At 38.0% G+C, this 22,866-nt stretch overlaps 1 protein-coding gene across 2 annotated transcripts; it reads right to left on the minus strand.

The window, feature by feature from the left end:
* Nucleotides 1-2,737: 2,737 nt before the first annotated feature.
* On the minus strand, nucleotides 2,738-21,148 carry tfg (trafficking from ER to golgi regulator). 2 transcript variants are annotated; one of them, XM_022665624.2, is made up of 9 exons: nucleotides 21,033-21,148; nucleotides 16,948-17,132; nucleotides 15,929-16,012; nucleotides 11,669-11,815; nucleotides 9,825-9,971; nucleotides 8,243-8,383; nucleotides 5,499-5,570; nucleotides 4,794-4,883; nucleotides 2,738-3,719 (listed from the first exon to the last, which is right to left on the minus strand). In XM_022665624.2, exons 2-9 carry the CDS (start codon nucleotides 17,129-17,131, stop codon nucleotides 3,328-3,330), a joined length of 1,257 nt encoding a protein of 418 aa, XP_022521345.2. In that variant the 5' UTR covers nucleotide 17,132; nucleotides 21,033-21,148; the 3' UTR covers nucleotides 2,738-3,327. The 2 variants fall into 2 exon arrangements, with proteins under 2 accessions (XP_022521345.2, XP_022521346.2); XM_022665625.2 differs by lacking the exon at nucleotides 5,499-5,570.
* Between the last annotated feature and the right edge of the window lie 1,718 nt (nucleotides 21,149-22,866).

A 22,866-nucleotide genomic window follows, 5' to 3' on the forward strand; every position in this document is an offset into this window, starting at 1 on the left:
GAGAACCAGTGAGTTTTTAGTTTTTCTCAATCACATGACATCGCGGTGTTCAGTAGCTCCTCCATTTCCACTTGCTGTTATTTACGTGGATCTCCGTGGAAACTGTGGCGCACCCAAAGTGTAATTACGGTGCGCAGCAGTGGACAAATATCTATTTTTATTAAAGGCGAGGAGACGAAACTCAGAGATGTGCGTCCAGACAGGACTAAAATTACCGGAGGAGCACGGAGTTCAGAGAAAAACAGTAGATAATTCAGCCTGTAATTTTCTCAGAGGACGTCTTGAGAAATAAAACACGTACATGGTTGTTCCAGACGGGAATAAAATCACCCCTGAGAAACTAATCCTGTTCATGTAGGGCTTTACAAGAGTATTTCTAATACAGAGATGGGTCCCCAGTCTCCCACACAATGTGGTAGTTAAAGCTCACTGATAGGTAGTGGTGTTATCCACTGCACCACACCAACCACAAGAGATTCTAGCACAAAACACAAGCTCCACATGCATATCCTGCAGGTTCTCTGTTCTTTAGCTTTCCAGTCCCATGATATGTGGCATATCAGTGTGTATTCACAAGATTCAGATCACAGTAGTACATCATGCATTCTTAAATCCTAAAACAGGAGTTCAGTTGTTTAACCTCCCAAGACCTAAGACCTGAACTCCTGCATGGCATGCATTTTTTATTTCTCTTTGCTATTTGGGCTAATTGGCACCTGATTAGTTTAAAACGAAAAAGAAATGATCTTTTTACGTGATGTAGTTTCTGAGAAAAAAATAAAGTTATATGGTCCACATATGAGGACTTCAGTTTTATATTTTACATTTCGATAGAACATGTTTTGCTTGAGTGCAGAACAAAAGTAGAAATAACAATTGTGTCCCTTTGAGAAAAAGGGCTCATTTAAAGTGCTGCTTCAACATAAAGACATGAAGTAAAAAACGTACAAATTTACTGTATTTAAAGTTCAATTACATTTCAATTACATTACTGAAAAAAATCGAAACTGTAACATGTTAAACTCTTCTGCCACCACTAGGTGACAGTATAATGGCCTCATAAGTGGACACCAGGATCTTGTAGAGCAAAATATAGAGTTGTGGTCTAGAAAACCCAAAATGTGATGTCCACACATGTGGACGCCAGGTCCTACGAGGTTAAAGTGTAAAAATGGTTGTGATCCGTAAAAAAAAAATAATAAACAGGACAATATAATAAGTAAGTCCATATGGGAAACTGTAGCCAAAACAACAACTGGCAAGTCATTCACGTATCTGTTCTTCTGAAGTTTTCTCAAGAAAAAATAATTAGCTCAACTGCAGACAGAGCTTTTACAGTATGATTTTATGGAAGTGTTTCTTTTGTGGAAAATGCCTTTTCTTCTGCATTAAATCCTGTATATTTTTAACAGTTTCATGCTGCAATGTTTTTGTGGTTTATTTTGTGAGCATGCAGGAGGAAATAAATGTAAAAATGTGTTTTTTGTGGATCTATTAAAAAGATGTTGCACAGTAATTTGATGCGAGAGGCAAGATGTTATAAAAAAGAGGTCCTGAAACTATTTCTAACTAACTGTGTGTGTTGAATAAATGCTCTTAAGACAAATAAAGTATTTGACTCGTTACAGTAGTGCAATGCTTCTGGCTGCTGTGCAAAACCACTTACAGGAGATTTTTCTGTCTAAAGGATTAACTGCTTTACAGGGGAAAAAGGTACAATTATGCCATTCAAATGTTTGAAGATGTAATATATAATGCAATATAAAAGGTATTTACCTCTTTGGATGTTTTTCATTTTATTGCTTTTATAAAGAATAATCACAAATTTAAAACAATTAAATGATAGGAATATGGCAGATTAATTCTGCCAATAGAAACAAGTTTCTGTCCAAGAACAGTAGTGAGGGAGGCCAACAAGACCAATACGACTTTTATGAAGGTGTTAAACTGATGCTACCACCACCCTGTTTCACAGTGAAGGTTGAAGTGGGGTTTGTAAGACTACTATCACCACAAAATTCACCTGGACACCTGGGTCCATTAACCTTTCACTGACTTCATTAAGTATGTAGTAAATTTTGTGCCAAAACTTGCAGTTACAATTTTAAGAATCAAAAGAAAAATGTGTCTGTGCAAATTCAAAAGCGAAAGAATATAGCAAGTATATATTTAATATGTTTAGTTTCTTTATTATTCTTTGCAGTTATTTTTAAAAGTATTTCAGTTGGGATTCTGAAAGTTTTTGCTTTTATTTTTGTGTTTATGTGGATTTTGCTGATGAAAGACTTTGTGAAACTGTGCTAATGAAGCAGAAGCAAACAAGAGATTTCAGAAGCAAAAGTTTTTATCAGCAAAATCCACCGAAAATCCACAAAATAAAAGCAAAGACTAGCAAAATCCAAACAAAAACAAATCTCAAAATAACTGCAAAGAATAATCAGTAACCAAGTATATTTAAAAATATATATTTGCTTCATTTATTTTCTTTCTTTTGAATTTGCAACATCCACTTTTTCCTTTTAATTTTTCATATTTTAATTGCAGATTTATTTCTTTTTTTTTTGCAAAATATTTGACACAAAATTCACACGATAATTAAGCCTTTCAGTCTGCTACATTAACACTTAAAAAGATTTTTAGTTTTGAATCGATGGCACTGTGAGTCCTCTTTTTTAGAGAATTGGTTATAAAGCGTATTTGCCGATTATAAGCCCCGCAAATCACACAAGACAAACACTTTCTCAGTCTCAAAGTCTTTATTCACCTCCAGAAAACATAATGTTACAATTTATACATAAATGACTTGTGTCACTATAGAGGGCCAGTCAAGGATTAGTAAAAACCGAGAGACGGGTGATGAGAAAATGGAGAGAATTTGGGGGAAAAATGAAAACGAAACAACAATTTCCTTCAGGTGCGATTATATCTAGTGTTTCAACAGAAAGTAGACTTATGATTTAACACACGTTAACACTACAGAGGAGACGAGTGATAAAATAAAACACACTTTCTCATACACACACACACTCTCACTTTCTCAAACACACACACACACACACACTCAAAACACTCACACACCTTTATATCCTCAATAACACACACAGCTGTTAACACGTTTGGTCTCGTCTGTGCACTCACACACACACAACCCAATTTCTCGGCACTTCCTCAAACACATTCTCTTTTAAACACACACACACACACACACACACACACACACATGCATACACACAACACAAGGTCAAACAGGGTGTTCGGGCTTGATGTGTTGTAATCAGAGAGCTGGATCAGCCGCAGCTCCAGCCGGATCTGAACATTAGCTGGACCTTACCGGTACCCCGGGCCCGGCTGGGTGTAGCCCTGCCCGTAGGGGGGGCGGTTTCGGGCGTAGGGGTTTGAGCCCCCGGGTGGAGGGGTCGCACCGGGCGGTGGAGTGTATCCAGGGCGGGGCTGATATCCAGGGGCAGGCTGGGAGGTGGGAGGCAGGCTGTAATTGGCCGGCTGCTGGGAGGCCTGGGAGGTGTAATTCTGAGGTGGAAATGCACCTGGTGGGTACTGGCCTCCTGCCTGAGGAGGAGGGGCCTGTGATTGGGCACTGAATCCAGGGGCGGAGCCTGGCGCAGCAGCCTGAGATGTGGGGGCGGGGTAATTCTGGAACTGCTGCTGCTGCTGCTGGGGAGGAGTAGCTTGAGGGCCACCATGCTGTGGAGTATAACCAGCTGAAAAAAAAAATGAAAAAAAGAAGAGGAAGACAAAAACATAAGACTATGTAAAAAAAAATGGCTGCAATTCCTAATCAATTAAATGTCTACAAAAGGCAAATACACACTAATTGCTTCATTTTAAATGTACTGTCTAGCAAATACAGGGGTTGGACAGTGAAACTGAAACACCTGGTTTTAGAGCACAATAATTGATTGTGGTGACGGACAGTTCTGGTGGAAACAGGAGAGTTCAGGTGCACATTGAATTCTGCGTGATTTGATCAGCCGTGGTTTTATGTTTTTTGGATACAATCCGGGTTAGCACCCGAACATCCCTTTCAGACAGCTTCCTCTTACAGCATCCACAGTTAATCCTGTTGGATGTGGTTGGTCCTTCTTGGTGGTGTGCTGACATTACCCTGGATACCGTGGCTCTTGATGCATCACAAAGACTTGCTGTCTTGGTCACAGATGCTCCAGCAAGACGTGCACCAACAATTTGTCCTCTTTTGAACTCTGGTATGTCACCCATAATGTTATAGTGTGCATTGTAATATTTTGAGCAGAACTGTGCTCTTACCCTGCTAATTGAACCTTCACACTCTGCTCTTACTGGTGCAATGTGCAATTAATGAAGATTGAACACCAGGCTGCTCCAATTTAACCATGAATCCTAAAATCCCACACTAAAATGATGACAGGTGTTTCAGTTTTATTGTCCAACCCCTGTATATACAGAACTAATTGTACGTATCTGTGGACATATTAATTGTATGTATATGCATAAACGGTTAAACCTTTACTTTAATCTAGCTTTTTCTTGAAATGAAGAATTGACATCAAAATATTTTCTTATTAATAAAGAAAAACATTTTTAGTTTCGTGTTCATTAAAAGTCATAATTTTGGTATCGTGTCAACAATACTATTATCCATATAGTTGTTCGCTTTAATCAACCTTTTCCATGAATTCTAGTTTGTAATTAAAATTGTCAAAAGTAAACCTATGAAAGAGCTGATAGGGATCTGATAGGCCCTTTCACTTGATGTAATGACTAAATGAGTATAAAAAACTGTATAGAAATATTACCAGGGTACTGCATGCCATACTGCTGCTGAGTAGTTGCTGGCTGCTGGGGGGGATATCCACCTGGAGCCTGGTACTGCTGATACATCTGACCTGAGAAAGAAGAAGAGAGGAAGAAAGGTGCGATGTGAGTCGAAGTAAGACGCACTAAAACAGGACAGTTTGTGCTTTTAAAGCCGCTTTTCTTTTTCTCAACTGGTCTCAGCCTGGGACCCAGAAATTACATTAGTAAAAAACTGTCTCTGTCTCATTTCTTCCCCAATATAAAAGATGAGTTTAAATTTTAAGAGGTTTCCTGGCTAACTTAAGGGCTTCACTTACTTAAAACAAAAAGAAAAATCAGAATATGCATGCCTTTATTTAATGAACAACACACATGTGAAACCCACACACTGTTGTTAGTATTATTAGTTTACTTGGATTGTGCTTGTCTATATTTATTTAGCAATTAATCAGGGACTAACTTACTTTTTCTAGCCTGCAATGTGGATGCTTACATGTATTAAATAAACTGTAACGCAGGACACAATGATGGAGCGACCGGACAGCCAGAAATAGCAGAAATTGGCCTTTTTTATGGTGTTGGGTAATAAAACTCACTTGCTTAACTAATAAGCTAACTGCTAACAGGTTAGCCACCATCTGTGTGACTGTGTTCCAGCTAAATGAGGCTCAAATCACACACGTCTAGAAGATAAAGCTTCAAACCTGCACATACAGTCGACTGAGACTTTTGAGGCACACCTGGCAGACTCCTATATGCAGGTTCAGTGACTTTGCCTTTGACATGAACAGAGAAAATTGCAAAGAAAATTAATTATTAGTTTATCAATTATCAGTGAATCAAATTCAGTGATCGCCCCATAAACTTTTCTTTTCGTTTTTAAATTGCTGATGCAGCATTTCCGAGTAGCATCCTTGCTGAGACTCGGTTCTGATACATCAGCTCACAGATGCAGCCTTGTGCTGATCAACATCACCCTAGGAGTGATGAGGAGAGAGAGCACCATCTACTGTACTGTACCCACCCAAAGAGAAACAGCAAGGAAAACTGTGCTCTCTCAGGGCTCCGGCAGCTGATGGCAAGCTGCATGACCAGGATTCGAACCAACGATTTCCCGATCATAGTGGCAGCGCATCCTCTAGTCATTTTAAATGCATAAATGCATGAATAAATGAGCTTTTTTGGCCTGTATTAGCAAACCACAGAGCAAAAATTTGGCACATTCATAAAATACTGTCCTCATTTGAAGATTCGGATAAAATGCTTTAATACTGCGATATACAGTATTACCGTTATACAGTCTAACCCTAATCTGACATGTGCATTCCTAATGTGTACACATGCATATCTGCCATGACTGCGTCTGCTGACCAGCTGCACAGCATGAAAAAAGCTGAAAGCTCATCACCTCCCAACATCTACATTCTTTTAGCACAGCTAAAAACATCTCAAAACACAAAACACATGCAAGAAACACAAAACTGACCGAATGGAATTAACAGCAGTTCTAAAAAAAATACAATAAAATAAATAAATATATAAATAATAACTTGCACAGTGGGTTTATGTGTTTTGTTATTTGCTCATGTGCACAAAGCAATAAGCGAAAAGTGTGTGTGTTTCTGTGCTTTAGCGTAAATGAAGAGTACTGGATTGATCATCAAAGGTTCCCAAAGTTCTGACACTGTGTTCGGTGTAACCATAGTGACCAGAGTAACAGGCCAGAGTAACACTGCAGTTTCTCATGTGGGCTCAGCAGATACGAGAGTCCTGTGGAACTGGGACAGAACCTTTAATCTAATATGACAGAGGAAAACATGACGCTCCTCACAAGCTTTTACTTATTTGATCACATTTTTTCTCTCTCTTTGCTGGATGGATAGACCGAGACGTCCATTTCCTGGGGAATGAAGTCACTCCACAACAATGTAGGACCAAATGTAATGTTATATACCTTAAGGACTTCCCAGAGTGCTTTAGCTGTGTAACTTTCTAATTGTCTTTGATTATCTGGGGGTGACTACTGGACGAAAGTTTGTTTTACCTGGGGAGGAGAGAGTTTTAGGGCATTTGCACCCGAGCACTATTTGGTTGGTTTGTACCGTTAGTGCAGTTCGATTGAGCAGGTGTGAAAACAGTAATTGCACTCTGGTGTGGGTCCAGATGTGCTCGGTCAGAAATGGTCAAATATACTTCTTTTATTTGATTTAAAATGCTGATAAAAATGCTGAAGTATATACATATTAGCCACAGAACGCTAATTACCACAGATATGAACAAACGCTGTCTCTGCTGCTCCATGCTGTTTACACACTAAGAGCACGGTATGTGCTGCGTTCACTGCTAACAGCAGTGCGACTTCATTTACGACACAAAAAACCCTGTTTTTAAAAGCACCCTATTGAAAACACTGTTTAAAAGCACTGTGGCACACTTTTTTAGTGTTCTGTGATAAAGCAGCTTCTTCACACTGCACAGGTATTTGTGTTGGAACACAGAATCTTCTCACTATATTTTACTTTCATTATTCTGCACCAGACAACTCTGACCAATCACCAATCAAAGGAGAAAATATACTAGGTTTATTTTTGCGTATTTTAGCCAAACCAAACCAAACAGAGGAAGAAATGCTCCAAATAAAGAACTCATTAACTGATCCAGACCACAGAAACCATCTAGGAGGTGTGAAAATGCCCTTTCACATCAGTAGATTCTTGTATTGTGAGCATATAGGTATTTATGGTTAAATATTCCATCAAACACTGTAAAAAAGGATTTTTGCAGCTTTTTTGAAGCTCGAGGACACATTGTAGTTTTACTGTGCTTGGCACAGATCTGGAAATGTTCAAATCTGTGGCGAAACTAAGATTTTGAGTGTCAGAAGATGAATAAATTTGCAGCCCTAAGGGCAATGTTTATTTTTTCGTCAAGCCTAGGTCGTACCCTACTTGTACCCTAGTCATGGGCATAGGACTATCACAATAACAATATTTTGTGGATGATATATCGATCCAGAAATGATTGCGATAAACAATATTATTGTCATTTTAAGATTATTAAATGCCACTAATATTATAACAATAGAAGAGCATAACAAAGCAATTTTACCCTTTTAAAGATAACAGATTTAATTAATCATAATTCGGGAAATATGATTTTTTCTTCACCTACTGCAAACTGTATATATGGAATTACAGTTATTGAAGCATTGGTCATTGCATGACTGGCTAAAATACTGTTCAGTATTATATATGTGAACAAACATACAAATAAACACAATAGACAATATCACAATTATCAAATATTATTAAAGTCATGCCCATTTATTGTACGATAAATCAATTATGTAATGATTGTGACAGGCCTACGTGGGCATTATAATGTTAAAGAGTGTTTTGTATTTGGTTGTAGTGTGCATAAATGTGTACATATATATTTCAATATTTACCATCCATCGTAGTGGCAGGAGGCTGCTGGACCCCTGAGTAAGGGGGTGGGCCCTGAGGGGCTGCAGCAGAAGGGTGAGTGGCTGAGGAGGAGTTAATACTGTCAGGAGTGCCAGAGCGCTCCTCCCCTACAGCTGCTGGGGCTGAAAGAGAGGTAGAGCAGGAGAAAAGTGAGAAGGACAGAGAAGCAGGAGGCCCCTTTCAGCTAATCAAGCCCACATACTGAGGCCAGTCCTAGCAGAGAACATCCCTGGAGGGTTCTGTAACATAAGCTGGATTTAGATCACTTCCGTTACTGTTCTAAAACAACTGTAAAATCTGTGATTAACCAACTGGGGATTATATATATACATGCAGCCCTGTGATATTCTGTGTACTCTATTTATCTCACTATAAGGTGCACATAAAATACTTTCATTTTTCCCCAAAAATTTATGTATGAATTCTACCAGTCAGGTTTTAAGGAGCAGTGAAGCCACTCCGCTGAAGTACATCATTACACAGGAGTTTCAATAAAGTTTCCCCAGCACCGGGGCTGGAGCAGTGTTAGCATTAGCAGCTAATCTCCCCAGCACCGGGGCTGGAGCAGTGTTAGCATTAGCAGCTAATCGCGCTAAGCACTAGTTTTTTCGCCATTCAGAGATTAATATTATCGGCTTGTAGCCTGCTTCTAACCCCAGCTAGCACTGCTGGAGCAGTATTAGCATTACACGCTAACTGTACTATGCACTAGCTTAGTGGAAATCTGGAAATCTAAGCTTACTGTAAGTAAATAAAAGTACTTTATTAACCCAAATAAACAGTTTTTAGCAGAGAAATCGGTGTAGATTTAACATCAAGTGCTCGTTTGACTTTGAACAATTTTTTTTTTTAGAAATACAGTTTTGTTTACTTAGCTTAGCTCAAAATTAGGAGGAATTATAAGGAAAACTTGGCAACTCCCCTGTTCCTTACTAGTGCCGCATAATGCACCTTATAATCCGGTCCTCCTTATGTATGAATTCTACCAGTCAGGTATTAAGGAGCAGTAAAGCCATTCCGCTGAAGTACAGCGTTATACAGAAGTTTCAGTTTAGCCTGAGGCACCGAGGCTGGAGCAGTATTAGCATTAGCCGCTAACCGGGCTAAGCGCTAGCTTAGTGGAAATCTAAGCTTACTGTAAGTAAACGGAAGTACTTTATTTACCCAAATAAACAGTTTTCACAAATATATCGGTGTAGATTAACATCCAGCACTCGCTTGACTATGAACAGCAATGTTTATTTCAAATTACATTTTTGTTTACTTAATTTAGCTTAAAATTAGGAGGAATTATAAGGAAAACTTGGCGACTCCCCTGTTTGTTTGTTTTTTAAATTACAGTGTTGTTTACTTTGTTTAGCTTAGAATTAGAAGAAAAACATGGCGACACCTCTGTTCCTTACTAGTGTCGCATAATGTGCCTTATTTATGAAAATAGACCAGACAATTGATGTTCATTGATAATTTGCCTTATATGGTGCACCATATATAAACAGCAAAAAAAAAATACAGTAGGTAATGCATGGTAGTTTGCATGCATGCATTCCTGCATGACAGTCGTACCTGGAGCAGGCTCATCTGACAGGCCAAAAGCTGAGATGACATTCTTGCTGACCTCTTCTTGGTTCTTCAGGGGGTCAAAGGCAGACATGCTGGCAGCACTGACAGGAGGGGCTTGCTTCACTGCTGCATCTACAGCCTCCACACACTCTATAAAAATACATATATATATACACAGGGGGTATTAGCTTAATTCTATTATCTAGTAATGCACTCTGCACATAAAAACAATGCTATTTAATAGAGCTTTTGGGTATGATGACGACATCACAGGCAATAATGATTAGAACAGTTAGCGTCTGGCTGGATTTACAGCGAGTAATTGATGCGCTCCTTTAGGCAAACAACAAAAATACTAAATTACAAAATCACCAGCGACTGTAGGAGCATTTACAGTGACGTTAGAATGTTTCTGAAATCTGTACAAGGCTATGGAAGTGTGCCATGCCTTCAACAGCGGAGATCCCGGAGGACCCAGCAAAGCTCACCAGGCTGGAAAAGATTAAAAAACCCATTTGAATGAAGGAAACTCAGCACCACTGTATTTATGCCAAGACGTGGTCGCTCAGTTAAAGTCAGTCCAAAGAAACAGCAAATAGTATTCAGTGAAGTCACCAAGAGCCCCAGGGTAACATCTAACAGCCTACAGTCCTCTCCTGCATTGGTTAATGTCAATGTTCATGAGTTCACAATGAGGCAAACACTGAACAAGGACAATGTGCAGCAGCAGGATACAGAGAAGAATGCCACAACTCTCCAAAAATAACACTCCGACTATCAGAGTGAACTGAAGTGAGCTCAAGACCACATGTATAATCCAGATGGCCATTTGGACTCATTTTCTGTGGACACACAAATCCAAATTAGAATGTGGATTAAATAAAAAGCGTTACATTTGGCAAAAAAGAGGCAGTATCATGACTTGTGGCTGCTTCGTTGCAAAACCTTATTTACTATTTATATGATAATTATTTGCTATAAATCATTGTGAATTATCAATAGTCATATACCTCGGGGAATCATGTTTTCTCTAATCTTAGTTTTTCTAGATTTATATTGTCTTGTATAGATCTTACAAGACAAAACAGCTTTACTGTATGCTAAATGATGTATTTTCAGTGTGGTATCCAGTTACCGGTGCTCAATGTCATTGATATTCTGCTTCCTCCATGAGGCATGTTAGTTTTACACATTCTGAAGACATTGTGAGATGTGAGTTTGAGAAAAATGTGGGACTCTAACACTGGCTTTAATGGGGTTCTGCAGCAGTGAGTGCCATCAGTATTGCAATCTAGTTTACGAACAAGAAATGACAATTAAAACTTCAACATTATACCCTAGTGAAAAGTTTTCTCGTAACATTGCTACATAATAATATAACCTATAAACATAAAATAACTGAGGTAAGACGAAAAACAAACTCTAAAAAAGGAAACCTGCTAAAGCTAAAAACAAGCTATGTCTTAGGGATAGACTAGTGGCTCAGGTTGGAGTGTTAAGTGGGTGTTGAATGCAATATTTAATCCTATCAAAAACTTAAAATTTCTAAGTGCTTTTACAGGTTATTTGTTAAAGATACAGGATATTTTGACAAATTAATGGTTATTTTATTATCTCTTGTTAAAGCAGGATTGGTTTCATGTTCTGCAGCTCCAAAAATGTGCCCATTGCCACAACTACTTTCAACAAAAATGATGGAAATATAATTTATTATGAAGCCTTTGAAGGATTTTGAATCTTTGGGTCTCTAAACACATAGCTTCTGTATGACCACTGGCTGTATTTGTGCTAAATCTGTATTTAATCTGGGTGTATAGTTGAATCTATGCTTGTATGCTGGTATGTACCGGTTTGTGGGTTGCTGCTCTCCAGTGCAGGTTCTGAAGGTGGCTCCAGGCTGTCCAGCAGGCTGTTGATTTTGTTTCTCAGCTGGATCAGCTCCTTGCGCAGGTGCTTGACTTGGGATGACTCCAGTGGCCGAGGCTGCCCATTTACTGCAAACAAATTGCGAATGCATGTGTTAAAATTCTTACTAGAGTGCAGTAATAAGAAGTTCTCAATGAGATCTTCACACAGCAGACAACAAACCAGATGAGGCTAAAAAGGGTCAGCAGCTGAATGTCTGAAGAAGAACCTGGATTTTTTACGGTCAGTGTATCAGGAGGACCGCTGCTTGAACCATTTCACACACACACACACACACACACACACACACACACACACACACACACACACACACACACACACATATACACACAAACACACACACACACACGAGCACTGGCAGCCGATTCAGACCCAAACCCTTCCTCTAGTCACATGTTTGGGACACACTTGCGCATGTGAGGTTGTGGAGCCACGAAACCAGCAATCAAGTCCTAGTGTAGGAAACACCCCCCCTCTCTTTATCATCCCTCTCTCCTCCCATTGTCCTCCTTCTCTCACACTCTTTTTGAGCTCATTTTAAATCGACAGCAAAGCAAAGCAGCGAAGGAAAGAGCTGTAATTGAAAACAGGGAACAGGAAACACAAGAAAGAACAACTTTGGCCAGGAAAGCACACGTTGGACAGTGACAAGAAGATATACCCCATCACACAGACACACAGGAATTAATGTGCATGCAACCATGGCTGCAAATCATTTTCTTCCACATTTTTCTTTCTGTACGCTCTGACGAACATCATAAACCTCTTAAGAGATACTCTGAGCTGTACAGGGCTACTACGACACCATCTGGCAAAAAGATGCACTGCAAGGGTCAAAATATAGTAAAGAAATAAAGCACACATTTACCAATTCAGCCCAGTTACTACAGTAACAAGCCCTTTTTATAGGGATAACGTTTTTTGGACTATATATGTTTTTTGGATTATATATATGTATGGTTCTCACACTGTGTACATTTTTCATTTTTGCCTAATGCTGGGGTAAACATAAAATCCAAACAAAGAATCCAAACCACCTGTTAATCTTTACCAAGAGTTTCAATCAATCAGTAAACTCACAATTTAGTAGATAACAATGCATGGAAAATAATTATTATTAATACAAAATAAAATAGTTAAAAGGAGCTTCACCTTTTCATCTTTTTTGTAGGTTTCTTATGTGGACTTTTTTAGAGAGACGTTTTCATATACTTACTGAAATATTCAAAAAAATGTACAATTTTCAAAATGGTTATCATATATGCCAACACTATACATAATACAGTTTTTTAAATTTATGACAAAATGAGAAAAAAAAACAGGATTGAGACAGTCGTTTTGTCATGTATTTGTCAGCTGGCTGACAATAAAACAGGGATACTGGTTTTAAATTGAAGATAATCAGTTTTACAAAAAATGTTTTAGGACTTTTACAAAACTTGACCATATACTTAATAATTATGAGACTGTGGACTTCATCTCTAACACAAACCAATTAATCAATGCTAAATACTGGTATATCACTGATAAGATCAATCCAGGACTTTGGGATTTGAGAGCAAATTGAGAATTTTATTTTGGCAAAAAACATTAACACCACATAATTATTTTTTTTTTTTTTTAGAAAGTTTAGCACCATTAGCCTGTAAATTTAGCAGAAGTATGGCAGCATGCGCCGCCTTTAATGGTAGGTTAAAGGCTGCACTAACAGCTTAAAGAGAAGTGAACAGCCATGAGCTAATGCACAAGCCACAACCTAATATGTAATCTTACACTCATACATTTTTTAACAATATGAAAAGAGTCTATCTGCTTCAGACTACTGAATGCACTTTTGTGCATCAACTCAAGAGTAGTGTCTGGAACTACAGATCAGTCGAGTGCGGTCATTTTGGTATGGCCCACATGTTATTTATACCCATACTTTAAGAAAAAATAAGGTACCACTTTAAAATAAGACTACCTTTATAAAGGGTTCATAAATGGTTTACAATGAGTTTATTAATGGTTACTAATTAGGTTGTAAATGCCTTAAAAATCATTAATAATCAGTTATAACACATACGTAGAAAGGGCAACAATGACCTGTTGTTTGCCAAATAGTGAACCCACAGCCGTCTATATTGTTGCCCTTTCTACGTATGTGTTATAACTATTATTAAGGCATTATTATTTTTAAGGCATTTACAACGTAATTAGTAACTATTAATAAACTGATTGTAAACCATTTACAAACCCTTTATAAAGGTAGTCTTATTTTAAAGTGGTACCAAAAATAATAATAAATATATGTTTAGAACCCTACATTTTTTGTTGTGTAGGCTGTTTTTTTTATACTAGTATTACCACATGTAAGTGAATTACATGTACTGACCATCAGTAAGACGTCAGTGAGCTGTAGTAAGCGAGCGTGCTATAGTTGTCATATTAATCTGGCTTTTTTTTTATCTCTTCATTAGCATTAGTATTAGAAAGTATTAAAAGAGGAGAAAACCACTCTCAGTCTGATGATGATGACCAGTGTGAACAGGCTGTTGGGCTTGTTAAAGTGAGGGGAAACGGTAGAAAGCTGGGGGTACAAAAAAAATAAAAATAAAACACAGATAAACACCAGATTCTGCTGCTTCCTGGTTTTATCTAAGCCGCTCCTAAAAGTTCAGGAAAAGCTGTTAATTCATGAGAAACACCCCCTATTGCTGGTAAGCTAGCTGACTAAGCAGCTTAACTTTTGACACACACACAGCCTATGGTTTCATTTGAGTTTGATGGTTTATCTGGTCTGATAGAGTGACCACAGATTTTAACCAGTTTGATCAAAGAGCTCGTACTGATAAGAGTATAGTGCGGTTGGTGCTGCAGTCAAATGATCTTGATTTAGTGCACAGTAGCAGTTTTATTTTACATACAGTAGTGCTTCAGGCATCGGGTCAGTCAGGCTCGCACTCAGGTTCGAGTTCAGGCAGACAATCTAAACTCTAGTATGCAGAACTATATTATTATTGTTATTATTATTAATTTTACATTCTTTTAAATAGCAGGAGACTTTGAGCTTTATTTCTCTGCCCGCACCCAGGAAATAAGCTGTGATGTAGTTCATCTGTATTTAATACAATTTTTATTATATATAAAGCTATGGCATTATAATCACCATATAGCTAAGTAACCAAGTATTATTGTTAATGAAAACGAACAAAAAACAAAACTGAAAGTGAAAGTTCTCCTTAACTGAAACTAATAAAAACGGTAATTAAAAGAAAAAACTAAAATGAACTGAAATTACAGATTGAATACCCTCATTTTCGTATTTGTTAATTTATTTATAAATAAATATAATAAGCAAGGAAGGAATTATATTATTTTGTCATGTTTTTCGAAGAAAAACTTAAAACATACTCAAATCATAACATATATCGTGTATTATTATCGTGATATAAAAAATTCCATATCATGATACATGATTTTCCCAGCACTAACATACAGCAACATTACTATTATGACTCTTAAATTTCCCCATGACTCAAAAGATCCAGTCCCAGTCATGTTCAGGAGAAGAGTGCACACAAAAAAAAAACATCATCTCTGGAATATAATCAAGAGGAAGATGGATGATAACAAGCCATAAAACCAAACTGAACTGCTTGAATTTTTGCAGCAGGAGTAAAGCAGCATAAAGTTATCCAAAAGCAGTGTGTAAGACTGGTGGAGGAGAACATGCAAGAAGTTAAAAAGCTTCAAGCCAGTCCTTTCCTTCTGTTTTTTGTGTGTTTTTGTTTTTTTCCAGCATCAGGGCTCTCACTCTGCTGATCTTTATTCTCTGACTGAGGCATTAACTCAGGGTCATTACGTCATCACTGCTGAAGAGGGATTATCTGCTAACAGTACAATCTGTCCATCATAGTGCGTGCGTTCAAAGCTTAAAAGGGAAATACGGTCTCTGTATGGAGGAAGTCAGAATCAGAAATCTGACTGATGGATGGAGCAGTTACACTGACACATCTGAACCAGATTATTTTTTTATTTTTAAAAAATATGGTACGTTTATGTTTACTAAAATTTGATATTTTGAAAATGTGTGCTCACTTTTTATTATTTATTTAAGAAATAATTTTAGTTTGTATTATTTGTTAGATACAATAGAGGACAAAAAAAAAGAGAGGGAGAGGTATCCAGTAAAGACTTACCAAACAGAGTGAGTTTCAATATTCTGCTGCACTGGATGGCAAAGGACAAATCAGAGCTGTCGAAGATAGTGATCAGGTCATCATCTGCAACATAACGAGAGGGAAACCAATAGATTATTTGTTTCATCAGCGGTGAGGAATGCACACAATCTGGTTCTGCAGACAGTCAAACTGATAAGCCTGTGTTAATGGGTAGTTTTGCGAGTGAAATAAGAACGCATTTAACATAAAACCTGAGAAAAATTACTGATAAACTTTAAATAACTTTCTTTTTTGAATTTCCTTTCCTTGACCTTTTTTCTCAGTAGCGATGACCTATAGAAAATGATGGTAGCCAGAGCGGCTAAACAACAGATATGAATAAATGTTTATGATCTACTTGCATTAATTAAATGAAATAGAAGAGATAACTTTAGCAGTTGTCAATTCTTTGATTAACTAAAATCTAAATGCATTTCTCTGAATAATTTTAAAGCATATATTGGCTTTCTATGGTCTCGATATGGCTTTATTTTAATTATGTACTGTCAAAAGGAGTTGTGAATTGTCTCCTGCATCCTTGTTTTTCAAGTTAAAAGCCCGTTGTAGAGTATTGTAATAGTGATTCTGTCTCATTTGTCTTCGTGATACATTTAGTACCTGCCTTAATATGATTCAAGGATTCAAGAATACTTTATAGCCATTCACATCAAATGTAGTATATGAGGTGGAAATGAAATGAGGTGGAATGTATTCTCACGGTCCAGTTTCACCCAAAAGAACAATTGTTACAAAAGATAACTATAAAGATAAAAAAGAATAAAATAGGTATCAAGATCAAAAGCAAGATCAAAAGCCTGAAAAATGACAGTGAAAATTCAGTCTGTAACTGTGTTTAGTCAGACCCTAAATTAACACCAAACACTACAATGATATATATAATGTATTTGAAACATAAGCCAAAACAGAAGATGATACACATGAAATATGATTTGCTACAGTACGTAATACTGTACAATACAGCCCCAAGAACGCTTTACCTTCATCCTTGTATTTGATGGTAACTTCATCACTGCTCTGGAGCTGGCCACGGAAGACCCGCTGCATCATGAGCAGGAGCTCATCGTAGGTAATGTCCTCATTGTGGATGGGGATGCGGCGGATGTCATCACCCAGCTGAGCCTTGATGATCAGCTTCCCACTCAGGTCCAGCTGGCCATTCATACTGCAGACACACAGACACAGTGCTGCTGATACAGTGAATAATATACACAGACAGACTGCTGACTTTACATTAGCCAAGATACAGAAAAACAAGAGATGTTGTGCAGTCGTCACATTATCAGCACATTTATGATCAAAGTAAATGCAAAAAAAGCAGACACAGCCTTCCGTCTGAACTCTATGTTAATTACCGGTACATCTGTATTTGTAGCAGTACTACTAAAAAACCTTTGGGAACTACAGCCAGAATTTCAAGCGAAAATAACCAATACCATATGGACAAAATAAAAAGGAAACTCTGGCAGAAAAAAAGATATTTACACTGGTTCTCTATCATTTTGTTTATTTTTTTGTAGTAAGTATATTATCACAACATCCTCCACTATTTAGTTTGTTGTTGTCAAAAAATTTGACTCTGATCTGCCCTCTAGTGAATGTACTGCACCCATTCCAACACAAAGGATGCATAGAAGTATGTGGCTAGAGATGAACAACCAAATATATTTTATATGTAAGTGGAGTATAATTGATTATAGCCAAATGTACCATATTTTACACTCTATAATGCGCACAATTTATAAACGTCCATTTTCTGGTATATTTTTATACATAATGCACACTGGATTATTAGACGCATTATGCTACACTAGTAAGGAACAGGGGTGTGAAGCAGGGGTGTAAAGCTGAGCTAAGTAAACAAAAAAAAAACAAGTGCTAGATGTTAATCTACACAGATTTCTCTTCTGAAAACTGTTTATTTGGGTGAGTAAAGCACTTCCGTTTATTAACAGTAAGCTTAGATTTCCACATTCACACTAAGGCTGGGTGCAGCAGCATTAGCATTAGCTGCTAACAGGAATGTGGCTAATGAAAATAATGCCTCAATCTTGGTGCTGGAGAATTAAACTGAAACTCCTGTATAACGCTGCTCCTTACAAACTGACTTACATAAGGCCCGAAAAATGCAGTACATATCGTCCTTCAGCGCAGGACAGATAAGGCTGGTTACATCAGTACAATATATATATATATATATATATATATATATATAGATTTTTTTTTATTTTTTTTTTCCTTGTGTGTTGAAGCAAAACACTCTTGCACAGTTTAATGGAGGAGTTTACGGTTGTACACACTTTGTGGCATATCTGCTACAACAAGGTCATCCCTCATGCCTTCATAACAGCTTTATTAAATATGCAACACAGCAATTTTCTGTTAATTGTGCATCATGTATAAGGAGATTTTACGTGTGTTTACATATTTACATGATTCTTTAACAGAACAGTCACAGCACTGACTTGATATTTGAGCTCTGTGCTCAAACTAGTCAAACAAGCTCGACTTTTGGGGGGAAACAAGCTTGGGCACGGTACAGATGGCCTTCTGTGAGCACACCCTAAAAAAGTACATCCTAACCAGAAAACAAACACTCACGCACGCACTCACTTTTAGCTCAACTGAAAGCACCACTATTGGTGAAGAGAAAAAAGTGTGGAGCTCAAAATAAACTAATTTATGGAGCACCAAAGCTCTCACAGACCCAAAACAAACTGTTATGTTCACCTCTGATGACCATGGCAAGTCTCCAATGAAGGCTAATTAAAAGGAATACAATATGCAGAACAGTCACCTGAAACAGCAGTAGGGAATATAAGACGGCTCTGTAATTAGGCCCTAGGTCCACAGTAATCTGACCCAACCATGAAGACAGACCCAGCTTCTGAACATGACAACAACCTTAATGTAACTCTACGGCACAGTCTAAGGGTCAGAGCAAAACCAATGATTTGGCAGGTCAGCGGCACTTTCCCAACACAGACTTTGGCCTCTTACACTGACTGTGGAACTGTGGAAACCCTTATCTAAGACAATTGTTTCTGCGACTGAATGCCACCAGCCACAGTGTAAGCAGCTGCATATCTGAGTGAACACAAGGGAGAGTAACATTAGCTAATCCTATTCATTCCAACATGGAAACAGAGGCAGTGTAGTGTTTCAGAACTACATGGAAGCGCCTGCGTATTTGGCCAAAACATCACGGATAACTACTTATTATGTATTATAGCCATAATCACTGCAAGAGCTTTAAATACCTGGGCCACATCTCACATCTCAACCACTAGTAGAGAACTGGGGACACCTCAACATGTACTAGGCCAAAAAATAAATACTAAGAAGATAAAGTGCTGACCAGATTCTCTCAAGTGTTTAAATTTTACAGAAGTTCACAAAATAAGAATATTGCAGCATAATAAATACCATTAGGCCTACTTCAGAAATACGCTAACACAGGAACAAGGAACAAATAAGAAATCATGTAGATAATAAACCCAAAATTGTTGAACAAACCAAAACACACTAAAGTATTTTGGTGGGCTTCCTCTCCTCTCTCTTCCTTTCCTGGGGGGTCCTGATTAGAGCCAGTTCCATAAAAATATTCTTATGGTCTTTTATGCAACTGCACTTTCAAATTTCAAAGATCTTGATTTTTTAAGGATTGACCGATCTTCATTTCTTATTATTTTTTTTCTTTACTTAGTTGAGTAGTTCTTACTTCTCATAAAATGGATTAGAACATTACTCAGATAGGGCTATTCACTGATTAACTCTACCTCTTCACAACTTTACAACTGATGCTCTAAACTAAACTTCAAGTAACGAACTCTTGAGTTCAGCACAGCTGTTAACTAAAAGCCTGAATTCCAGGCCTCAAGATGCCAAGGCGTGTAAAGCTAATAATTTAAGCAAGAGGTACCTGTATTGAAGAACCTAAAATATAAAACATATTCTGGTTTGTTTAACACCTTTTCTATCTAAGTTAATAGGGAAAGCACTGCAGAGAAACGTTTAAAACTATCGCCAATACTAACTTCAATTAACTAGCTTAGTTGTCTTTAAACAATGGCATATTTTAACATTCAAGATTAGCCATATTTAGGTTGGTAAGGCAGCTAGTTAGTTAGCTGGCTAACTAACTAGTTACTTAAGCTAGCTTAACTGTTTTATCATTCTATTATTATTAATCGCAGCTGATCGCTAGCTAGGTCACCTAAATTAACTGCAAGAAACTGCGTTCAGAAGTGTGTAGCCTTACACAAATAAATAATTTAAAGGTAAACCAAGAGAAAACTACTAGCTTAGCTAAGATAACTATTAAGCTAACTACTATGATTCAGCTGCTGACAGTGACATGGGCGAGGTGAGTTACTCTTGTTTGCTCTCAGGAGTCGCAGAACAAACCTCGCCCATTTATCTAAAACTGAGATTATTAAGATATCTAACCGAACTAGATAACGCTAACTCTAACGTTAACAATGGCCTAAACATGAAGAAAAATGAGGAGCCCGCGGTTACGCTACAGACTGGAGCATTTAAAAACAGTGAAGCAGGAAAGATCCAGTTACACAAACATAAATTAATAAACCTACGTGTGTTTTGTACCGTGAGGCCATTTTCCCCTCTTGTCAAAAAGTAATCCTCATAGGTTCCCCACTGAAACCGCACAGGGCAGATGTTAGAGCAGCTTCCTGCCAGAAAGTGAGCCTCTGCTCAACCGGCGAAAAGTAGCCAGCTAAGCTAAGCTAACTGATCCAAACCAACGAATTCTGACTTATAACTTCAGTCAGGCAGAGTGAAATTACACAGCGAGTCTGTAAAATAGTGTGAAATATATATAAACTTGATTCTACAGTAATTTATCGCCGTTTTTTCGGCCAGTCTTGTGATTCTGAGTGCCCCAGTTTCCCGATGCTACTGCTAATGCTAACTGAGGTGATGCTAACGCTCACCAGTTGCCTGACAGGTCTTCGGCTTTGTCATCTGTAACTTTAGATTATATTTAAGTCAGTAAACAGCCGCCGTTTCTCTCTTTTCCGTGCTGATAACAGAGTATATTTACCTGGCGTTTGGACGCGTTGATCCCGCAGTGGTTAAGACTCCGCTCAGACCCGACCCGACTCTCTCCAGCTCCTCCGCTACACCTCCGGAAGGGTCCCGGCCTGTACGTGGCACACTAACTGCGCAGGCGCAGTGCAGACGCGCAGAAAACACACACAGTGCGCGTGCGCTTCATTGTCACATTCACTATACTAGTGCAAAAATGCATATATAAAATATTATTGAAAAGTTACTTTATTTCAGTAATAGGACCAATTGGTACTTTTGGAAGTGTGGACAGTGTGCCAAATCCTGCTGGAAAATGAAATCCGCATTTCCATAAAATCTACATGAAAATTCCATGAAGTGCTGTTAGACTTGATATAACACAGTGGACCAATACCAGCTGATGACATAGCATCTCATGTTACAGCACAGACCACAATGGAATCAACAGGTCTGCTAATGACTTAGCATCTCAAAATAATGAGATAACAATTTACTTGAACGAGAAAAAAGGTAAATGCTGGATTTTTAATATTTGTGTTTATAAAAAAAATAAATAAATAACATTTATATTTCCAAATAGGAAAAAGTTAGAGCACCCCACATCTATTTTGCAGACAGGAATTAAGCCTGGCTGTACACTATATTTTCCTTTTAATGGAAATCTGTATTCAACATGTGGTGAAGTCCAAGACTAGGCTTAATCCATTTCTGGGAAACTGCCCCAACATGTGTAAAATTAGAATCAGGTGCAGCACATCAGCTGCAGATGATTGGACCATGGTTAGAGAGGACATTGGAGGACTTTGTCCTATTTAAACCACAGACATAAGTTTGGATTGCTCTTGATTGGTGAAGTGAGTGATATCATAATAGCATGATCCGAAGAGCTGTATTATAAGAGACTCTGGGAAGGGATTTAGAAAGATCTCAAAGTAATAAAAAATCATTCCTCAGCCTGGAAAACGATTTAAATATGGAGAAGAACATTTAAAACAACTGTCAACATGTGCAGATCCAGGCTGAGACCACTAGAGGCATAAATAAGTCTCAATAATCCTTAAATGTGGCTCTTTCCACGGGTCACATCAAGTGATGAAATGTGTGCATGGAGAAATTCCTTGTTGTCAGGAAAACCCCAAAAACATCAGACTAAGACTCAATTTTTATTACTACAGAAATCTTGGTCCTTTTTAGGCCAGTGTTTCCCCAACCCAGCTGGTCCTATAGGCCCTATATACTGTCCTGTGCATTAAGAGGTGGTTAATCAACTGGTTAATTGGCTATCTTGCCTGTTCACATTCACTGTGAATGTAAGTGATCTGTATCTGTGTGTAATGTGAACAAATCTGTTCCTGAAACATCGTCTCACATGCTGCACATTGATACCTGTATAAACATCTCCTTCTTCACCAACAACAAAAACCCTCATATTAGAGAGAGGAGAGACTCGTAGCTTTATAAAGGGAAATGGATGAGTTAGCAGCTCATATGTGGAGCATCTTTTGCTGGAGTGGAGAGTAAACAGCTGCTCTGAAGTTCATGCTCAGGTTCGGCGGTTTGCTTTTGCTGTTTTTTGCAGCTATAGCTGCACAGCTGCACCAAGAGATGCAGTGTGGGTAGGAGAGAGAAGCATGTAGCGCTAATGCTAATGTGTAAAAGCAAAAAGTGAATCGCAAGAATTTCGTGTTGACATTTATGTCGCATGCCCATGTATCAGATACATATCTGGTTTAGGACCACATATGAAAGTGAGTCAAATCTGATTTGGCATGTTCACACAGCTATGAAAAAAAGACAGATCTGAGCCACATTGAGCAAAAAAACAGATTTGAGTCACTTCAGCCTGG

This window comes from Astyanax mexicanus, chromosome 11 (assembly GCF_023375975.1).
Source record: "Astyanax mexicanus isolate ESR-SI-001 chromosome 11, AstMex3_surface, whole genome shotgun sequence".
NCBI lineage: Eukaryota > Metazoa > Chordata > Actinopteri > Characiformes > Acestrorhamphidae > Astyanax > Astyanax mexicanus.